General features: G+C 49.1%; 1 protein-coding gene across 1 annotated transcript in view; it reads right to left on the bottom strand.

Moving 5' to 3' along the window:
- The window catches only part of LOC133357025 (uncharacterized), a 34,521-nt gene extending 18,611 nt beyond the window's left edge, over window positions 1–15,910 (bottom strand). The window contains exons 1-6 of the mRNA XM_061574766.1: window positions 15,796–15,910; window positions 11,609–11,816; window positions 9,026–9,116; window positions 5,913–6,061; window positions 3,342–3,433; window positions 734–822 (exon numbers count right to left, since the gene is read on the bottom strand). Coding sequence (XP_061430750.1) covers window positions 734–822; window positions 3,342–3,433; window positions 5,913–6,061; window positions 9,026–9,116; window positions 11,609–11,816; window positions 15,796–15,884 — 718 coding nt within the window. The 5' untranslated portion in view covers window positions 15,885–15,910. The remainder of the gene's footprint in view (window positions 1–733; window positions 823–3,341; window positions 3,434–5,912; window positions 6,062–9,025; window positions 9,117–11,608; window positions 11,817–15,795) is intronic.
- Window positions 15,911–20,209: the final 4,299 nt, after the last annotated feature.

Here is a 20,209-nt window from a genome sequence, read left to right as displayed (position 1 = left end):
GAGAGACCTCGGTTGATGCGGTAGTGGTGGTAGTGGAGTTGGTAGTAGTGGCGGTAGTAGTGGTAATAGTGGTGGTGGTGGTAGTGGTAGTTAGTAGTGGTGGTGGAAGTGGTAGTAGTGGTGGTGGTAGTGGTAGTAGTGGCAGTAGTAGTGGTAGTAGTGGTGGTGGTAGTAGTGGTGGTGATGGTAGTAGTGGTGGTGGTAGTGGTGGTAGTAGTGGTGGTAGTGATGGTGGTAGTAGTGGTGGTGGTAGTTAGTAGTGATAGTAGTGGTGGGAGTAGTGGTAGTGGTGGTGCGTGAGTGAGTGAGTGAGTGAGCGCGTGAGTGAGTGAGTGAATGAGCGCGTGAGTGTATGAGTGAGTGAGTGAGCACGTGAGTGAGTGCGTGAGTGAGTGGGTGAGTGCGTGAGCGTGTGAGTGAGCGCGTGAGTGAGTGCGCGAGTGAGCGCGTGAGTGAGTGAATGAGCGTGTGAGTGTATGAGTGAGTGAGCGCGTGAGTGAGTGCGTGAGTGAGTCAATGAGCGTGTGCGTGTATGAGTGAGCGCGTGAGTGTATGAGTGGGTGAGTGAGTGAGCGCGTGAGTGAGTGCGTGAGTGAGTCAATGAGCGTGTGCGTGTATGAGTGAGTGCGTGAGCATGTGAGTGAGCGCGTGAGTGAGTGCGCGAGTGAGTGCGTGAGTGTATGAGTGGGTGAGTGAGTGAGCGAGTGAGTGTAAGGCAGGAGGGAGGGCTCACTGCACAGCTTGTTGGTGCAGTTCTTGGGGCAGGACTTGCACGCCGGGCCGCTGTCGTAGGGGCGCGTGAGTCGAGTGTTCAGGTTGCCGCTGCGGGGGATGCAACACGGGGGGGGGGGGCGGATCGCCGTCAACATCACTGCATAGCCGCCGTAGCAATCAATCTCATCGCAAAGTATTTCTATACGGGGACTCCTCTACTTACGAACGAATCAGCTTCCAAAAGGTCTGTTCATAAGTCAGTTGAACACGTGTGAGGCTTTCGCGACCAATATTATTCATAATCAACGTTTTTGGGTTTAGATCGCGTTATTTATAAATGTGTCGTAACCCTCCACCAACCGACACGACCAATCAGTGAAAAAGTGTCACGTTGACAAAAGACAAATAGTTCACTGCTTTAGCCCACCGGTGTGTTGAAGCGTGAAACCACAACATTTACAATTTTTGAGTACGACGTTTCGCTGGTAATTGCATCCAGCATCATCGGGCAATTCGCCAGAATGGTGAGGCTCTGCTCTGTCCATACTTTACTCCTGTCGATTTCAAACGCGTTGTACGGCGTGTACACTAGACACGGGGAATGGCTTTAAAAGTGTTTAATCTCCTTTAGATGTAGATGTCACTGGTTCATCACGTTCTGCAGATGTAGATGCCACTGGTTCATAACGTTATGCAGATGTAGATGCCACTGGTTCTTCACGTTCTGCAGATGTAGATGCCACTGGTTCATAACGTTATGCAGATGTAGATGCCACTGGTTCTTCACGTTCTGCAGATGTAGATGCCACTGGTTCATAACGTTCTGCAGATGTAGATGCCACCGGTTCTTCACGTTCTGCAGATGTAGATGCCACTAGTTCTTCACGTTCTGCAGATGTAGATGCCACTAGTTCATAACGTTATGCAGATGTAGATGCCACTGGTTCATCACGTTCTGCAGATGTAGATGCCACTAGTTCTTCACGTTCTGCAGATGTAGATGCCACTGGTTCATCACGTTCTGCAGATGTAGATGCCACTAGTTCTTCACGTTCTGCAGATGTAGATGCCACTAGTTCATAACGTTATGCAGATGTAGATGCCACTGGTTCATCACGTTCTGCAGATGTAGATGCCACTAGTTCATAACGTTCTGCAGATGTAGATGCCACTAGTTCTTCACGTTCTGCAGATGTAGATGCCACTGGTTATTCACGTTCTGCAGATGTAGATGTTACTGGTTCTTCACGTTCTGCAGATGTAGATGCCACTAGTTCTTCATGTTCTGCAGATGTAGATGCCACTAGTTCTTCACGTTCTGCAGATGTAGATGCCACTAGTTCTTCACGTTCTGCAGATGTAGATGCCACTGGTTCTTCACGTTCTGCAGATGTAGATGCCACTGGTTCTTCACGTTCTGCAGATGTAGATGCCACTGGTTCTTCGCGTTCTGCAGATGTAGACGCCACTGGTTCTTCGCGTTCTGCAGATGTAGATGCCACTGGTTCTTCACGTTCTGCAGATGTAGATGCCATTGGATCTTCACGTTCTGCAGATGTAGATGCCACTGGTTCTTCACGTTCTGCAGATGTAGATGCCACTGGTTCTTCATGTTCAGCAGATGTAGATGCCACTGGTTCTTCACGTTCTGCAGATGTAGATGCCACTGGATCTTCACGTTCTGCAGATGTAGATGCCACTGGTTCTTCACGTTCTGTAGATGTAGATGCCACTGGTTCTTCACGTTCTGCAGATGTAGATGCCACTAGTTCTTCACGTTCTGCAGATGTAGATGCCACTGGTTCTTCACGTTCTGTAGATGTAGATGCCACTGGTTCTTCACGTTCTGTAGATGTAGATGCCACTGGTTCTTCACGTTCTGCAGATGTAGATGCCACTGGTTCTTCGCGTTCTGCAGATGTAGATGCCACTGATTCTTCGCGTTCTGCAGATATAGATGCCACTGGTTCTTCACGTTCTGCAGATGTAGATGCCACTAGTTCTTCACGTTCAGCAGATGTAGATGCCACTAGTTCTTCACGTTCTGCAAATGTAGATGCCACTGGTTCTTCACGTTCTGTAGATGTAGATGCCACTGGTTCTTCACGTTCTGCAGATGTAGATGCCACTGGTTCTTCGCGTTCTGCAGATGTAGATGCCACTGGTTCTTCACGTTCTGCAGATGTAGATGCCACTAGTTCTTCACGTTCTGCAGATGTAGATGCCACTGGTTCTTCGCGTTCTGCAGATGTAGATGCCACTGGTTCTTCACGTTCTGCAGATGTAGATGCCACTGGCTCTTCACGTTCTGCAGATGTAGATGCCATCACCGCCATAGATTACGTGGCAGTTGAACTTACGACTCTCGGTCCGAACAGGCAACTGGACATACGGACCGGGTGTGTTCGTATCTCTGAAAGTGCGTAAGTCGAATTGTTCGTAAGTAGACGAGTCCCTGTACGTTGCATCGCCTCATTGCAAGGCGCTGCTGTACAACAACAATCGTAACATTGCACGACCGATGATAGTGGTCGAGATAGAGAGAGTGTGGGAGGGCGGGGGGAGTTGGGGTTGGGGTTGGGGGGGGGTACAGCCCCCCAGCTCCCCCAGCGTTGTAATAGTCTCACGCTGGGCAGTAGTGGCACACGTAAAGGTACTTGGCAGAGGCCTCGCAGTAGTTGACGGCGCAGCCAACTTGGTAGGAGCTGTACCACACCACCTGCACGCACGCACGTGGCACGGGGCAGCGACGGGTTAAAGCGCAGCACCTGCAAGTGCACCGCTCGCTCGCACCAAACTGCTGGGGGTGGTGGTGGTGGTGGGCGGTGGGAGATCGAGAGAGCGCCCCCCCCCCCACCACTACTACAACTACCTCCCACCACCCACTACCACCCACTACCACCACTACCACCACCACCCACCACCACCACCACCCACTACCACCCCACCCCCCATCACCACCACCTCCCACCACCAGAGGGTGCGGCGATTTGATGGGTTGTGCTGCACTTGTGGTGGTGGTGTTAGTTGTGGTGGTAGTGGTGGTAGTTGTGGTGGTGTTGTGGTGGTGGTGGTGTTATTTGTGGTGGTGGTGGTGGTGGTGGTGGTGATAGTTGTGGTGGTGTTAGTTATGGTGGTGTTAGTTGTGGTGGGGTGGTAGTTGTGGTGGTGTTAGTTGTGGTGGTGGTGGTGGTGTTAGTTGTGGTGGTGGTTTTAGTTATGGTGGTGTTATTTGTGGTGGTGGTGGTGTTAGTTGTGGTGGTATTAGTTGTGGTTGTGGTGTTAGTTGTGGTGGTGTTATTTGTGGTGGTGGTGGTGTTAGTTGTGGTGGTGGTGATATTAGTTGTGGTGGTGGTGTTAGTTGTGGTGGTATTAGTTGTGGTGGTGGTGTTAGTTGTGGTGGTATTAGTTGTGGTGGTGGTGTTAGTTGTGGTGGTGTTATTTGTGGTGGTGGTGGTGTTAGTTGTGGTGGTGGTGATATTAGTTGTGGTGGTGGTGTTAGTTGTGGTGGTGTTAGTTGTGGTGGTGGTGGTGTTAGTTGTGGTGGTGGTGATATTAGTTGTGGTGTTAGTTGTGGTGGTGTTAGTTGTGGTGATGTTAGTTGTGGTGGTGGTGTTAGTTGTGGTGGTGGTGTTAGTTGTGGTGGTGGTGTTAGTTGTGGTGGTGTTAGTTGTGGTGGTGGTGTTAGTTGTGGTGGTGTTAATTGTGGTGTTAGTTGTGGTGGTGTTAGTTGTGGTGGTGGTGGTGGTGTTATTTGTGGTGGTGGTGGTGTTAGTTGTGGTGGTGGTGGTGTTGTTATTTGTGTTGGTGGTGGTGTTAGTTGTGGTGGTGTGGGGAGCGGTAGTGTAGCGGTTAGCGCGCTGCGCTACAAACCCGGCCACCCGAGTTCAATTCCCACTCGCGGCCAACACCCAGTGACGATTTATCTGAACCGGTCGTGGGCCTCCCCTAGGTCGACTCAGCCTCAAACGAGTACGTGGGTGGCGGTGTGTAAACATCGCCACTGGGGAGACTTCGCATGGCCGCACACACCCAGGCAGCACACCACGTCCAGTATACAACTCGCTATGGACTGTGGCTACTGCCGGTCACGTGCCGACTTCTCCCAGTCTACCCAGAAAGCATCACCACACACACCACGCAGCATACCACACACACACCACACACACCACACACACACACACCACCACACACACCACACACACCACACACCACACACACACACCACACCACACCACACACACCACACACACACACACCACACACACCACACACACACACACACACAACACCACACACACCACACACACCACACACACCACACACACCACACACACATACCACACACACACACACACACCACACACACCACACCACACACACCACACACACCACACACACCACACCACACACACACCACACCACACACACCACACCACACACACCACACACACCACACCACACACACCACACACACCACGCAGCATACCGCACAGCATACCACACACACACAGACACACCACACACACCACACACACCACACACACCACACACACCACACACAGACACACCACACACACCACAGCCACACCACACACACACACACCACGCAGCACACTACGTAGGACACCACGCAGCACACCACGCTCCGCACCTGAGTGTAGTGGCCGATCATGCCATGATCCCCCAGTCTACCCAGAAAGCATCACCACACACACACCACGCAGCATACCGCACAGCATACCACACACACACACACACCACACACACCACACACACACACCACACACACCACACACACCACACACACCACACACACCACACCACACACACCACACACACCACACACACCACACACACCACACACACCACACACACCACACACACCACACACACCACACACACACCACGCAGCACACCACGCTCCGCACCTGAGTGTAGTGGCCGATCATGCCATGATCCCCCAGTCTACCCAGAAAGCATCACCACACACACACCACGCAGCATACCGCACAGCATACCACACACACACCCACACCACACACACCACACACACACACCACACACACCACACACACCACACACACACACCACACACACCACACACACACACACCACACCACACCACACACACCACACACACCACACACACACCACACACACCACACACACACCACGCAGCACACCGCGTTCCGCACCTGAGTGTAGTGGCCGATCATGCCGGGCCCCTTGGCTCCCTTGCCGAACTCGAAGCCGGGGCTGACCACCTCGCTGTGCCAGTCGCGCACCGCGTAGTCCCAGGTGAAGGGCGCGCTCGAGATGAACAGGTTCTCGCCGCAGGTGAACGCTGGTGCGGGGGGGTGGTGGGGGGGGTGAGGGGTGTGGTGGGTGGTGGTGGTGGGTGGGTGGTGTGGAGTAGGGGTGGTGGTGGGTGGTGGTGGGGAGTAGGGGGGTGGTGGTGGGTGGGTGGGTGGGTGGAGGGGGTGGTGGTGGTGTGGTGGTGGGGTGTGGGAGTGGTGGTGGGTGGGTGGTAGGGAGTGGGGGTGGTGGTGGGTGGTGGTGGGTGGTGGGTGGGTGGGTGGTGGGGGGTGGTGGTGGTGTGGTGGTGGTGGGGAGTGGGGGTGGGGGTGGTGTGGGTGGTGGTAGGTGATGGGTGGTGGGGAGGTGGGGTGGTGTGGTGTGGTGGTGGTAGTGGGTGGGAGGTGGTGGGGAGGTGGGGTGGTGTGGTGGGGGGGGTGGTGGAGGGTTTCGACGCATTTATACTTACGCGATCTAACCCAAAAACCTTATTTATGAACCTATTCTTATTAATTCATCATTTTTTAATACTGGAAAAAAAGATCCCCTAGATGTAACTGCTCCACCAGATGTATAAATACACTGATACTTGCGTTGACTTTGAACTGTTCGCCCATTGGTGTTGTTCTGTGGTCTAACACCGGCGGTGAGACAATGCCATCAACAAGGCTTTCTGCCTCTGAGTGGAGGCCAATCAGTTTCAAAGACAATGCAAACATTCTATTATACTGGTAGGAACCTCCTGGTTACACCAGCCCACAGGGGATTATTGTGTCCGTCCGTCGTGCATCCAAAAATGGGAGGGGAGGGGCTGGGTGGGGGGTAGGAGGGGTGGGGCTGGGTGGGGAGGGGTTGGTCACCCCGTGGTGTCCTTATAAAACTCAACGTTTAACCTACTCACGCCGGCTTGTGCCCGCCCTCACAGTGGGGCATATTTGCGGAATACACCACGCCGCCGTTGACCCTGGCTATTGACCGAGCAGCCCAACGTTCCTACCAGCTCCCTCCGCAGGAATGTGTTTATTATGAGAGCACTTTGTTTGCATGTTTTCCCACAAGTAACGTGCGCGTTGGTTAATGCAGACTCGATGCCCTGCATTAGGTGCATGTTTTTTGGTGTTTGAACGTCTAAAGACACCTCCTGTTTTACTGCCACAAAGAGTTTAAGCGCCGATAATTTTTTGATACGTCTCTCTGTTTGCTTTACGAGCAACGATGGCCCCCTCCGATTATAGACCCAGGAGTTTGTCAGCAATGCTTGGGTGGGGGGGGGCGACCTGAACTCAAACTAAGTTATATTCTTGGTTCTTTCGGGAAAGTCACGTAGAAGGGAAATAATAAAATAATAATCACGACGTTTCGACTGCAAAACAAGCAATCATCATCACACCTGATGATTTTTTTCAAACACCTGATGATTTTTTCAAATTTTCTTGCTGTGGATTTCACAACTGATGATGATTGCTTGTGTTGCAGTCGAAACGTCGTGAGAATTTTTTTTTGTTTAATATTTATATTATTTTATTATTTCCCTTCTACGTGACTTTACCGAAAGAACCAATAATATAAATCCCTGCAGTCACGAAAGCTTTCAATCAAAATTCAAACCAAGTTATTATTTTACACAGGGTGAGGCCCCCACTGAGCTGACCGCATTCGCTCATTTGTGCGCGTGTTTGTTTGTCCAGAAGCGACTTCTTGCTATCGCTAATGACAGCTCAACGTCTGAGCGGCCGATATCATCGTCGTCGAGGACATTCATAGGGGCAGCCGGACACCCTCCAGAGTGCACGATGTTGATTCTAAAAGTGCGCGCGATAAGAAAAAAAAAATTAACCCGTAAAAACAAAGTTTTTCACTATAAATCCTTTATATGCGTGTTCAATGGGCCACAACCCAGCCCACATTGGTCTTTGAAACGGGCGGCTAGAGTCCTCTCGTCCTCTGGCTTGAGATGGCTGCCACCTATGGGTCAGATGATTGCCTGCCACCATTAAGCAATTGGTAATTAAATATAAAAAAAATTTACCTAAAAAGTGTAAAATTTTGGAAAAAAAATTTCACGAAAAGAAATTGTCACGCACAACGAGTGCAAAATGTCAGCTCGATTGGATCACGGGAAGTGGGTTAAAAAACGACCGAAAGATTTGCACGGTCGTAAGCGCGCAAGCAAGCAAGCAAGTGAACTTAATATAAAGGATTTAAACACCCCGGAGTAACCCGGAGAGGGAATTTCCACGCGACCTCGGCGAGGAAGCGAGCGAGAGAGAGACACCGCGAACCCCAAATACACACAGCGGCAGACATCGTCGGTGGCCGGGATCGAACCCACGCACCTCCTGCACGCCAGGCGAGGTACCTAACATCTCATGGCCACCCCAGACACGGTCAGCGCGGTCCCTGTTGATGTAAAGCCGGCGGCGGTGACATCGGTGACGGAGAGGGCCCAGAGAATCGATCCCTGTTCCCACGTGGTCCTCCCCCCGCCTCCCCCCGCGTACCTTGGTGCCGAGCGAGAATCGGCGCGAGCGTTCGCCGTTCGTTGTTGCAGAGGCTCGCGGTTCGAACCTCCCCCCATCCCCCCCGGTTAATACCGCATCGACAAAGAAACCAACCGCCGTGGATTCACTTTGGAGCGGCGGACGCGAGAAAGACCCGCCCCCCCCACCCCCACAAAGATGGAGCTGCCACGTTTGACGAACCACCCTCCGCAGGTTTTTTTTTTACTGAACTCGCTAAAGGCACGTGGCATCATCCACCTGAAGACGGAAGCTTGTGTTGCCTCCGAAACGTCGTGATTTTTATTTTATTTTTATTTTACTTTTATTAATTTGAATTTTTTACCTACGTGACTTTACCGAAAAAACCTAAGAATATCATCGCCACCACCACAACCTGCTATGAACCCGTGGCCTTGCTTGCCCGCCGTGACTCGCCAGCGTACGCTGCCCTGCGCTGGTGGACCGGGGGACGAGGGGTGGTGAGGGATGAGGGGTGCGGGGAGCCTCCTCACCCGACGTCTTGCGGTTGGCGTTGGGGCTGTGGCTGAAGGAGCACGACTTGGCCCACACGGCGCTGTTATTGGCAGCCTCCTGGTTCCACACCTGCACCGCGGGGGGCACGCGACACCGATGGGACATTGACAGGACACCGATGGGACATTGACAGGACACCGATGGGACATCAATGGGACATTGACAGGACACCGATGGGACATTGACAGGACACCGATGGGACATTGACAGGACACAGATGGGACATTGACAGGACACCGATGGGACATTGACAGGACACCGATGGGACATCAATGGGACACCAACAGGACATCGACATGATACTGACAGAACACCGACCGGACAGAAACGGGACACCGACGGGACACCAACGTGCCACTACAACATCGACATCAGCGCTCGAATAGTAAATGTTGTAGTGGGGTCTACTCTCCAACACACTCCGCACTCGGCACTGAACTAAGTAACGAGTCGGGCACTCTTTGCATTACGCCTCAATCTCCTTGCTAATCGGCCGGGCGGGCTCACCGACACACATTTGCATCTCACCCCGAACAAAAAAACCCTCCACTGCTGGACAACATTGGTCGCGAAATCCCTTCAACTGCCACTCGGTAAAGTCACGTAGAATGGAAATAATAAAATAATTAAAATAAAACATAATAAAATAATGTATTCTTTTTTATTCTTTTATTATTTCCATTCTACGTGACTTTACCGAAAGAACCAAGAAGATGAATCCCTGCAGTCACGAAAGCTTTAAATCGAAAAATATACCACTCGGTAGTGAAGTTGGTTCAGAGGGAGTTCGACGGAGCCTGGTGTGGTCCCTCTTCATCGGGAGATCATGTCTCTTCCTCTCTCTGTAACTCGTTCTACAACAGCAGCTTTACCTGGCTAACAAGCGCCATGACCTCGCCAACTTCGCCTGTGCTCAGGCGAAAACGGCGGTGTACAGAACGAGAAAAAAGATGTTGGAAGGTGACACTGACGGCTGCTCTGTGCTGCTTCCAGTGTTCAGAGGCCTGCTCAAGGCGCGGCTCCGGCTGGAGCACGCCATGTACCACACACATGTCGGTGATGTGCAGCGCGTCTTCTTCTGTGTGTCTCTGTCTCTCTCTCTGTGTCTCTGTCTCTCTCTCTGTGTCTCTGTCTCTCTCTCTGTGTCTCTGTCTCTCTCTGTGTCTCTCTCTCTCTGCTCAAGGCGCGGCTCCGGCTGGAGCACGCCATGTACCACACACATGTCGGTGATGTGTAGCGCGTCTTCTTCGAACGCTGGGGAGCCGGACAAGCCCCTCTCTGCACCAGCGTGGACGGCACCTCGTGGTGTTCACCTTCTGAAGCGCTCGCTCCTCACCGTGGCGTGCGCGATGACATCACAACCACGTGACTTTTCTTTTGTATTGTGCGCGGTGCTTTCAGCGCCACAGCGCGTGGATTTGTAGCGTTTATTTTCATTTGTTTGCTGGTGACTTTGTGTATTTCATATCGAAATCGCCTCCAGTGCTGTTGCTGCTAGCGGCAATAAAAGTTGTTTCAAAGTCAAAATCTTTAACTATTTTATTCTATCTTTTACTCTCTTACTCTCTCTCTCTCTAAAGGCTGGTATTCTGATACGTTGGAAATACTCCCGCGCAATTGCCGCTGGAGGAAATAAAATTATAAAAAGTCAAAAAAGTCTTACTCTCTCTCTCTCTGTAACCCTTTTACGCGAAAACACTGTCGAGGTGGAAACGATTTTAAAAAATGGCAAACGCGCGTAATTGTTCGGCCAGATGCTTTTTGGGTGTTTTTTTTAAATGTTACTTTGCGTCGTGTCGATATCGTTTGCTCGGAGTTTTTTGTTGTTGTTTGTTTTACATCTCCTTCATGAGCCGCGCGGACTCGATGGGTGGCGCTTCGCTCGCACGAGGGACTTGATGAAACGTGCCGATTCTGGAGTGGCGGCGAGCTCCCCACGAGAATCACCGCCGCCGCTGCCGCCTCCTGGGGTCGCATCGTCGATACGGCGCGAGTCGCGTGGAGGCGGTGGCGGTTGTTGGGTGGGAAAGGAGGCCTCCATCCACCGGTGGATCGGCCATGGACAATGACAACGATGATGATGACGACGATGATGATTATGACGACGGCGACGATAATGTCGACGACGATGATGACGACTACGATGATGATGATGACGACGATGATGACGATGATGATAATGATGATGACGATGATGACGACGATGATGACGATGATGATGACGACGATGATGATAATGATGATGACGATGATGACGACGATGATGATGATGACGACGATGATGACGACGACGATGATGATAATGATGATGACGATGATGACGACGATGATGACGACGATGATGATAATATTGATGATGATGATAACGACAATGACGACGACGACAACGACGACACCGCAGCCGCCCACCGACCGTCCCTCACCATCTGCAGCATGTTGCTGTGTGTGAGTGGGGGGGGGGGGGGTCCCTCACCATCTGCAGCATGTTGCTGTGTGTGAGTGGGGGGGGTCCCTCACCATCTGCAGCATGTTGCTGTGTGTGAGTGGGGGGGGTCCCTCACCATCTGCAGCATGTTGCTGGCCGCGGGGCTCACACTGCGTCGCAGCTGGTTGTGCAGGTCCACGATGGCTTTCTGCACGGACGACTGCGACGTGTTGAGCGACGTCCAGTTGCTCACCGTGCTGGCCGGAGCGCCCTCCGTGCCCGGCACAGGAGCCAGTGCCAGCAGCGCCACCACCGCCGCCGCCGCTGCCACCAGCATCGCCGCACTGCGGTCACCACGCGGCGGTCATCCACGCGACAGGATAAGAAAGTTCGTTCCGGAGACCCGGGGAGGAAATCCGGTGAGCCGCAAAGCTCTTTGCGCCGCAGACGTTCAGACGTTGCAGTCGGCGGGTGGTGGTGCGATCGGCAGGCCACGGGGCAGAGGTCGCAACCGGGTACCCGATACCCGTACCCTACCCGATACCCGGCTACCCGTACCCGGCCGGGTACGGGTAGCCGGGTATCGGGTAGGGTACGGGTACCGGTTTGCGACCCTGGTGCGGCCGGGTACGGGTACGGGTAGGCCGTGAGTCACTGGTGAGTCACCGTTTGTCACTCATTTCCCAACGTCTTGTCTCTTCTCACAATTCAAGATCCTAGAATCAACCCACCCGCGCCTGCAACGTGGCTTCATCCCAGAGGTCGCAATCGGGTACCCGATACCCGTACCCTACCCGTACCCGGTCGGGTACGGGTAGCCGGGTATCGGATAGGGTACGGGTATCGGGTACCCGTTTGCGACCCTGGTGCGGCCGGGTACGGGTAAGGAATCAAAACCCGTTTGCGACCTCTGCCACGGGGTGAGCGAGTCACAAACGGTACGAGAAGGGGGGCGGGGGGGGGGGAAGGCCACCGATAGGGAGTGCAGACATAGAGAAAGTTGTGAAGCGTAAAAATATATACTAATAGGGGTTTTCCCCTTTTTTCTGGCAACAAAACTGACACCTTTTGCAAGGAATCATGCTTACATTAACCACAATACTTGCAGTCAAATGCAAACAAAAAACAATACTCTGATAATTTATGCAAAAAATAGGGGAAAACCCCTATCAGTATATTTTAGTACTGGAAAAGGAGGTCCCATGATGTAGCTGCTCACCCCGAGCTCTCATTACTCTGGTAGTGCGTTGTCTTTGAACTGTGCGCCTTTTGGCGTCATCTGGTCGAATACCATATGAGACGAGGCTCTAAAGAAAGCTGTCTCTGGTGTGGACCAATCAGTTTCAAAGACAATGCATAAATTATCAGAGTATTGTTTTTGTTTGCATTTCACTGCAAGTATTGTGGTTAATGTAAGCATGATTCCTTGCAAAAGGTGTCAGTTTTGTTGCCAGAAAAAAATGGAAAATCCTATTAGTATATTTTGGTACTGGCAAAGGAGGTCCCATGACGTAAAAAGATAATAAGGTTTCCGAGTAGAAATTGCGTAACTACATAAATTCCTCATAACAAAGGTTTTTGGGTAAGGATACATGTTGTGTCGTCGTCGTAACCCTCCACCACCCGACACAGCCAAACATTAATGGGTTTGTCACGTAAACAACACGCCAATGAGTTACACTATGAGACCTCCTTTACCAGTGGCAAAATATAGTAATAGGTTTTTACCCTTTAAACTGGTACAAAACTGACACCTTTATACAAGGCATCATGTTTGCAATAACCACAACTCTGTTTGTTTTTGTTTGCATTTTGGCTGCTTGTGTTGCGGTTATTGCAAACATGATGCCTTGTATAAAGGTGTCAGTTTTGTACCAGTTTAAAGGGTAAAACCCTTACTACTAAAACGCCAATGAGTTACTACTTCAGCACCACCGGTGTGTTGGAGAGTGAATCCACGGCATTTACACTCTGAGTAGTACGACGTTTCGCTGATAATCACATCCAGCATCATCAGATGAAGATGATCCTCCGCTTGGCTGAGCTATCATTTGGGACGGCGACGGTCGTTTCAGACAAAGAGCGACACGGATCGGCAGTCCCTTTACACGTGGTGAAATCACATACAAAGCACGTGTATCTTCTTGGTTCTTTCGGTAAAGTCACGGAGAAGGGAAGTAATAAAATAATAAAAATTAAACATAATAAAATAATTCTCACGACGTTTCGGCCACAACGCAAGCAGCCGTCCTCAGGTGAAGAACAGGTCTGTCGGAAAGACAGCGTCTGAATGAATTAAAAATATAAAATAAATGGGTTCATTCAGACGCTGTCTTTCCGACAGACCTGTTCTTCACCTGAGGACGGCTGCTTGCGTTGTGGCCGAAACGTCGTACGAATTGTATTTTATTATGTTTTATTTTTTATTATTTTATTACTTCCCTTCTACGTGACTTTACCGAAAGAACCAAGAAGATGAATCCCTGCAGTCACGAAAGCTTTAAATTGAAAAAGCACGTGTAGTTTGTCGTTATTTAGGTTTTAAATACAGGGGGTGGGCGCGTGCTGTCCTTTGCGTATTCGGTAGGAGAAGCGGAGGCGACTTGGTTCGGCTAACACAGCGAACCGGGTTCGATTCCAAGCTCAAGGCCAACATCGGTGACGATTATCTAAAGATGTTTTAAGCCCACCCCCCACCCCCCAGGTCGAATGGGTGCGGTGTGTAGGAAACGTCAGCACCGGGGGAGACAAAGGCGGTCGTGCGTGGTTCTGGCCATCCCACCAGAGGTCGCAAACGGGTTTTGATTCCTTACCCGTACCCGTACCCGGCCGCACCAGGGTCGCAAATGGGTACCCGTACCGGTACCCGGCCAGGTATGGGTACCCGTTCCCTACCCGTACCCTACCCGAAATGAGTGACAAACGGTGACTCACCAGTGACTCACGGCCTACCCGTACCTGTACCCGGCCGCACCAAGGTCGCAAATGGGTACCCGTACCCGTACCCGGCCAGGTACGGGTACCCGTTCCCTACCCGTACCCTACCCGGAATGAGTGACAAACGGTGACTCACCAGTGACTCACGGCCTACCCGTACCCGTACCCGGCCGCACCAGGGTCGCAAACGGCTACCCGTACCCGGCCGGGTACGGGTAGCCGGGTATCGGGTAGGGTACGGGTATCGGGTACCCGGTTGCGACCTCTGCACCGCACCCCCTCGTGTGCCCTACCGGCCTTCATAGGTGCTGCTCGCTAACGGAACTTGCCCCGACAGTCTGTGAAGGCTACACGAGAGCGGTGTTCTCTGCTCTTCTTTTCTACCGGGAGACGAAAAATGAACGACCAATGCACGAATAATGCAGCCGTGGAGACGCAAGGGACAGCGAGCGGCGTTGCGTGTGCAAGGGGAGACCGCGGTCAGAGCCAGGTACAGTTCAATTGCACACACGTGGACAAAACGAATGGGTTTAAAATATATTTTTTTTAACAAATCGCGACCAACGATTTGTCTCGAAAAACAAAAAGTGTGTGTGTGTTGCACAGTTGCGGGGTGAATTAGGCCGAGCGGTGCAAACGGGGTTAAAGCGAACTTGAACTTTGGCGGTATTCATATTTGTTGGGTCTTTCGGTAAAGTCACGTAGAAGGGAGATAATAAAATAATAAAATTTCGAAAAATAAAACTATAAAATTCTCACGACGTTTCTATTGCTACACAAGCAATCATCATCAGGTGTGTTACTAGCACGGCACAAATTGTTTATTTTATTTTGATTTAAAGCTTTCGTGACTGCAGGGATTCATATTCTTGGTTCGTTTGGTAAAGTCACGAAGAAGGGAAAAAATAAAATACAAATATAAAACAATAAAAATTCACAGCAAATGTTCTTGCTGTGGATTTCACTCCTGATGATGATTGCTTGTGTTGCAGTCGAAACGTCGTGAGAATTTTTATTGTTTTATATTTTTATTATTTCCCTTCTACGTGACTTTACCGAAAGAACCAAGAATGTTTATTTTATATTTACTATTTTTATTAATTTGTACCGATCTACGTGACTTTTCCAAAAGACACAAAGACTATGAATTCCTGCAGTCACGAAAGCGTTAAGTCTTTGGTGATATTGTAGGAGGACAGCGTCATTTCGCCGAATGGAAAGTGACACAAAAAGGCGAGCGAGGGGGGTGATAGCAACAAACGAAGACGATCAGTACACGACCAGGTAGGTGATGAACTCACCTGGCAGCGATCTGCATCATCGCGACCAGGTAGACCACTTCACCTGGCCACGATCTGCATCATCACGACGATTTGAACAACTCACCTGCCCATGCTCTGCTTGATCTGCATGCTCTGAAAGATGATCTGCAACGAATCTTCACACCCTCTGCTCGAGAGCGCCTGCCCGGGCATCGCTTTATATCAGAAGGGGCTTGTCTGTCTACTTGTCAGCCTTCGTGGGTGATTGATGTATTTTTCATTTAATCTTGCGCGGAGGGCTATTATTACCCAGTCCCATTGTCTGTCAGCACGTCGCTTGGGAATTACGAAGAGGCAGAGGTTTCGACCGTGGGTTTTTGCGGTTGAAGGGCGAAGTCACCCCCGGTACCATTAAAGTATTCGAGTCGTGAAAAAACGATTGAAATCTTAGAAGATAATTGGGATACAATTCACGTTAAATACACGGGTGGATCTCTCTTTCTCTCGTCTCATCTCTATCCTGTCTGTATCTCCACCGTCATCTCACGAGGTAGTTTAACGTTTCGATTTAAAGCTTTCGTGACTGCAGGGATTCATCTTCTTGGTTCTTTCGGTAAAGTCACGTAGAAGGGAAGTAATAAAATAATAAAAATAAAACATAATAAAATAATTATCACGACGTTTTGGCCACAACGCTGTCGCCTCGACAGACCTGGCTTTCACTTGAGGACGGCTGCTTGCGTTGTGACCGAAACGTCGTGAGAATTATTTTATTATGTTTTATTTTTATTATTTTATTACTTCCCTTCTACGTGACTTTACCGAAAGAACCAAGAAGAAGGTTAGGGCTTTGGCGAACAATATTATTCATAATATTATCCTTAATATTGGTCGCTGGTTAGATGTGCAGTTATACCCGTCACCAACCCGACACAGGCCAATTATATAATAGAGGTTTGCCACGTAACACAACACGTGCCAATTCGTTACGAGTTCAGCACTAACCGGTTGCGTCTTGGAGAGTAAACCCACTACAACATTTACAATTATAGTGTAGTGTATAGTGTAGTGTATAGTGTATTATGCTAGTTCAGCACTAACCGGTTGTGTGTTGGAAAAGTAAACCCACTACAACATTTACAATTATAGTGTAGTGTATAGTGTAGTGTATAGTGTACTGTAGTGTATAGTGTAGTGTATAGTGTAGTGTATAGTGTATTATGCTAGTTCAGCACTAACTGGTTGTGTGTTGGAAAAGTAAACCCACTACAACATTTACAATTATAGTGTAGTGTATAGTGTAGTGTATAGTGTAGTGTATAGTGTAGTGTATAGTGTAGTATACTATTCCAGCACTAACCGGTTGTGTGTTGGAGAAGAAAACTCACTACAAGTAGTGTAGTGTATAGTGTAGTGTACAGTAGTGTATAATGCAAGGCCATAGCCATGGAGTCAACATTGGGGGGGACCAAATCTTCCAGGGGGTCTGGGTGTCCCCCCCCCCAGAAAAAAAATCTAAATTTGAAAACGAATTTTCTGCCTAAAATATTAAAAAAATTCACAAACACATGGGATGGACTTTTTATTTATTTTTTACAGTAATGTCTAATAGTGTATTGTATTACATTGCTCTGTTTTTTTCTTTTTTACCTTTTCTTGTTTCATTGTATGTAATGGCAGAGATTCGGGATTCATAAAGTACAACCATAACCACAATCATATAAACAGAAATCTATTTTATAGCAATATATTGGGGGGGACATTTTGAGCATTTTTGAATATTGGGGGGTGGGATGTGTCCCCCCAATATTTATTATACTTACGGCCTTGGTATTATGTAGTGTATAGTGTAGTGTAAAATAGTGTATAGTGTAGTGTATAGTAGTGTAAAGTGTAGTATAGAGTGTGTTTCGTAGTGTAAAATGTTGTGTATATTATAGTGAATTGTAGTGAAGTGTATAGTGTAGCATATAGTGCAGTGTATACTGTAGTGTACAGTAGTGTATAGTGTAGTGTAAAATAGTGTATAGTAGTGTAAAGTGTAGTATGTAGTGTAGTTAGTAGTGTATATTGTAGTGAAGTGTATAATGTAGTATACAGTGCAGTGTATAGTGTTGAGCATAATGTGTTGTACAGTAGTGTATAATGTAGTGTACAGTAGTGTATAATGTAGTGTACAGTAGTGTATAATGTAGTGTATAGTGTAGTGTAAAATAGTGTAGTGTATAGTAGTGTAAAGTGTAGTACAGAGTGTGTTTCGTAGTGTAAAATGTTGTGTATATTATAGTGAATTGTAGTGAAGTGTATAGTGTAGTATATAGTGCAGTGTATAGTGTAGTGTATAGTGTGTTGGAGAGTAAACCTACTACAACATTTACAATTCGAGTACCATGACGCGTCGCCGGTAATTTCAACTACAACAACAACCACCACCAGCATCATCAGGCGGCAGCCAGATTTGTGGAGAAATCCTTAAATTAACCCCAAAAAATACATTATCTGCCGAGGTGTTCTGACATTTAAACTGGGGGGGGGGGAGGGGGTGGGGGCTCATTGGACCCCCCCCCCCCAAATGTGCCGGCTCCCCCCTCACTGGGCGTGAGCCCCGCAACCTGTCAAGCAGGTGAGTGCCTCGGACATTAGAGACGACAAGTTCAATTGCGGCTAAAGCTCTTGAACATCCATTACGACTGGCAGTGAGAGTCGCGTTCCACGGCAGTTACATTAACACCTTTTAATTCTCTTGGAATGCGATGCCGACCGTCTACGATTGCGTGCTCAAGATGTAAATGTCACGACGTTGCAAAGCTCGCGGTTAAATGTTTCCACGATTATCATTATCAGCCTTTTCTTTGAATTCCATCGCGACGTTTCACCGCCCTATACTTTACGCAGACTTAATTAAATTTGTTCGACAACCGAATAAAAAAAACAGAATCTGGCACTATCACTCGATACGGCTGTGCTCGTGTCCTCGAAAATGACAAAAAAATTAACCCGTAAAAACAAAGCTTTTCACTATAAATCCTTTATATGCGTGGCATCGGTTTTATTTTATTATTCATTTCTGTTTTTCTTGAGTAAGAGTTTCATTTTTATCATATTGGTATTTTAAATTAAATATAAGGAAAGTCGTATATAAGGATTATAAGGTTTTCAGTTTTTGTATGATTGTTTATATTGTACATTTTTGTTTTTTTCTTGAATAATTTTCTGTGTTTAGGAAAAATATATGATTGTGTTAGTGAAATTTATTTTTTCTTAAAAAGTGGAAAATTTTTGAAAAAACATTTTCACGAAAATAAATTGTCACGCACAACGAGTCTGTGTGCAAAATGTCAGCTCGATTGGATCACGGGAAGTGGTTTTAAAAACGACCGAAAGATTTGCACGGTCGTAAGCGCGCAAGCAAGTGAACTTAATATAAAGGATTTACAAAGCTACGCAAGAGATGACGTTTCGGGCAATGGGTCTTCTGCTTTGACCTGCATGATCTAAAAGACGATCTACCGCAACTGATCTTCACACCCTGTGCTCGAGAGCGCCTGACGGGCATCGCTTTGTCCAGGGGGTCGCCGTTCGCCGCTTGTCAGCATCTCTGGGTGATCGATGCAATTTTTGTGCAGGAGCGGAAGACGGGCAGCCTTCACCGCGGCCCCACTGATGCGGCAAACCAATAATCGATCATCGATCGATCGAAATCCCGCCTAGTAATTCTGTCAAAATCATTACTATGCAGTCAACAATGCTTGACTCAGGGAGGAGGACGCCCCTGCCATGCATAGTCCCATGGGATGTTGGCTATCAACAACAAGGCAACTCCTATGACTAATTGGGAATGGGACGCAAGCGTAGGATTGATCACCTCTGTCGCTGGCCGCCTTTGGGGAGGGTGTATCGTGTGAAAGGCCGAAACACCCTAGGAACCAAAGGTTCACTACTGACGATGCGCTCCCCAAATTTCACCAGGCTCACTGTTCATGAACTCTTGGAAGTGCTTGCACAAAGGATAGTGACATCTCATACTGTGTTCTTTGGAATCTAGGGTGGAATCCTGGCCAAAGCTGCCTGGGACCACCTGTAAGGAGGCTGCCGGGAGAGTGGCGAGCCGAATTCACCGCAACACCCGAATGCTGCCACCGTTTTCTTGGCCTCTTCATTGCGACCGCCAAGAAGAGCATCATCCGGAGGCTTCCGGAGAGAATCCACTCCCTGCTGGGAAAACAGAGAGACCCAGGGGACCTGCTCCGACAGTGCAACCAGTCAGGCGGCCCACAGGTTTGATAGGCCCTTCTGGAGTCTTATTCATATTCTTAGGTTTTTTCGGTAAAGTCACGTAGGTAAAACATTAAAATTAATAAAAGTTAAATAAAAAATAAAATAAAAATCACGACGTTTCGGAGGCAACACAAGCTTCAGGTGGAACCGTCACAGCCACGACAGCTGTATCAAGTAATCTCTCATTCACTTGATACAGCTGTCGTGGCTGTGACGGTTCCACCTGAAGACGGAAGCTTGTGTTGCCTCCGAAACGTCGT

The sequence above is a fragment of the Lethenteron reissneri genome, chromosome 56 (genome assembly GCF_015708825.2).
Source record: "Lethenteron reissneri isolate LAM-NWPU_2019-01 chromosome 56, ASM1570882v1, whole genome shotgun sequence".
In the NCBI taxonomy this organism is placed as follows: Eukaryota; Metazoa; Chordata; class Hyperoartia; order Petromyzontiformes; family Petromyzontidae; genus Lethenteron; species Lethenteron reissneri.
This window is presented reverse-complemented; position numbering and strand designations above follow the sequence as displayed.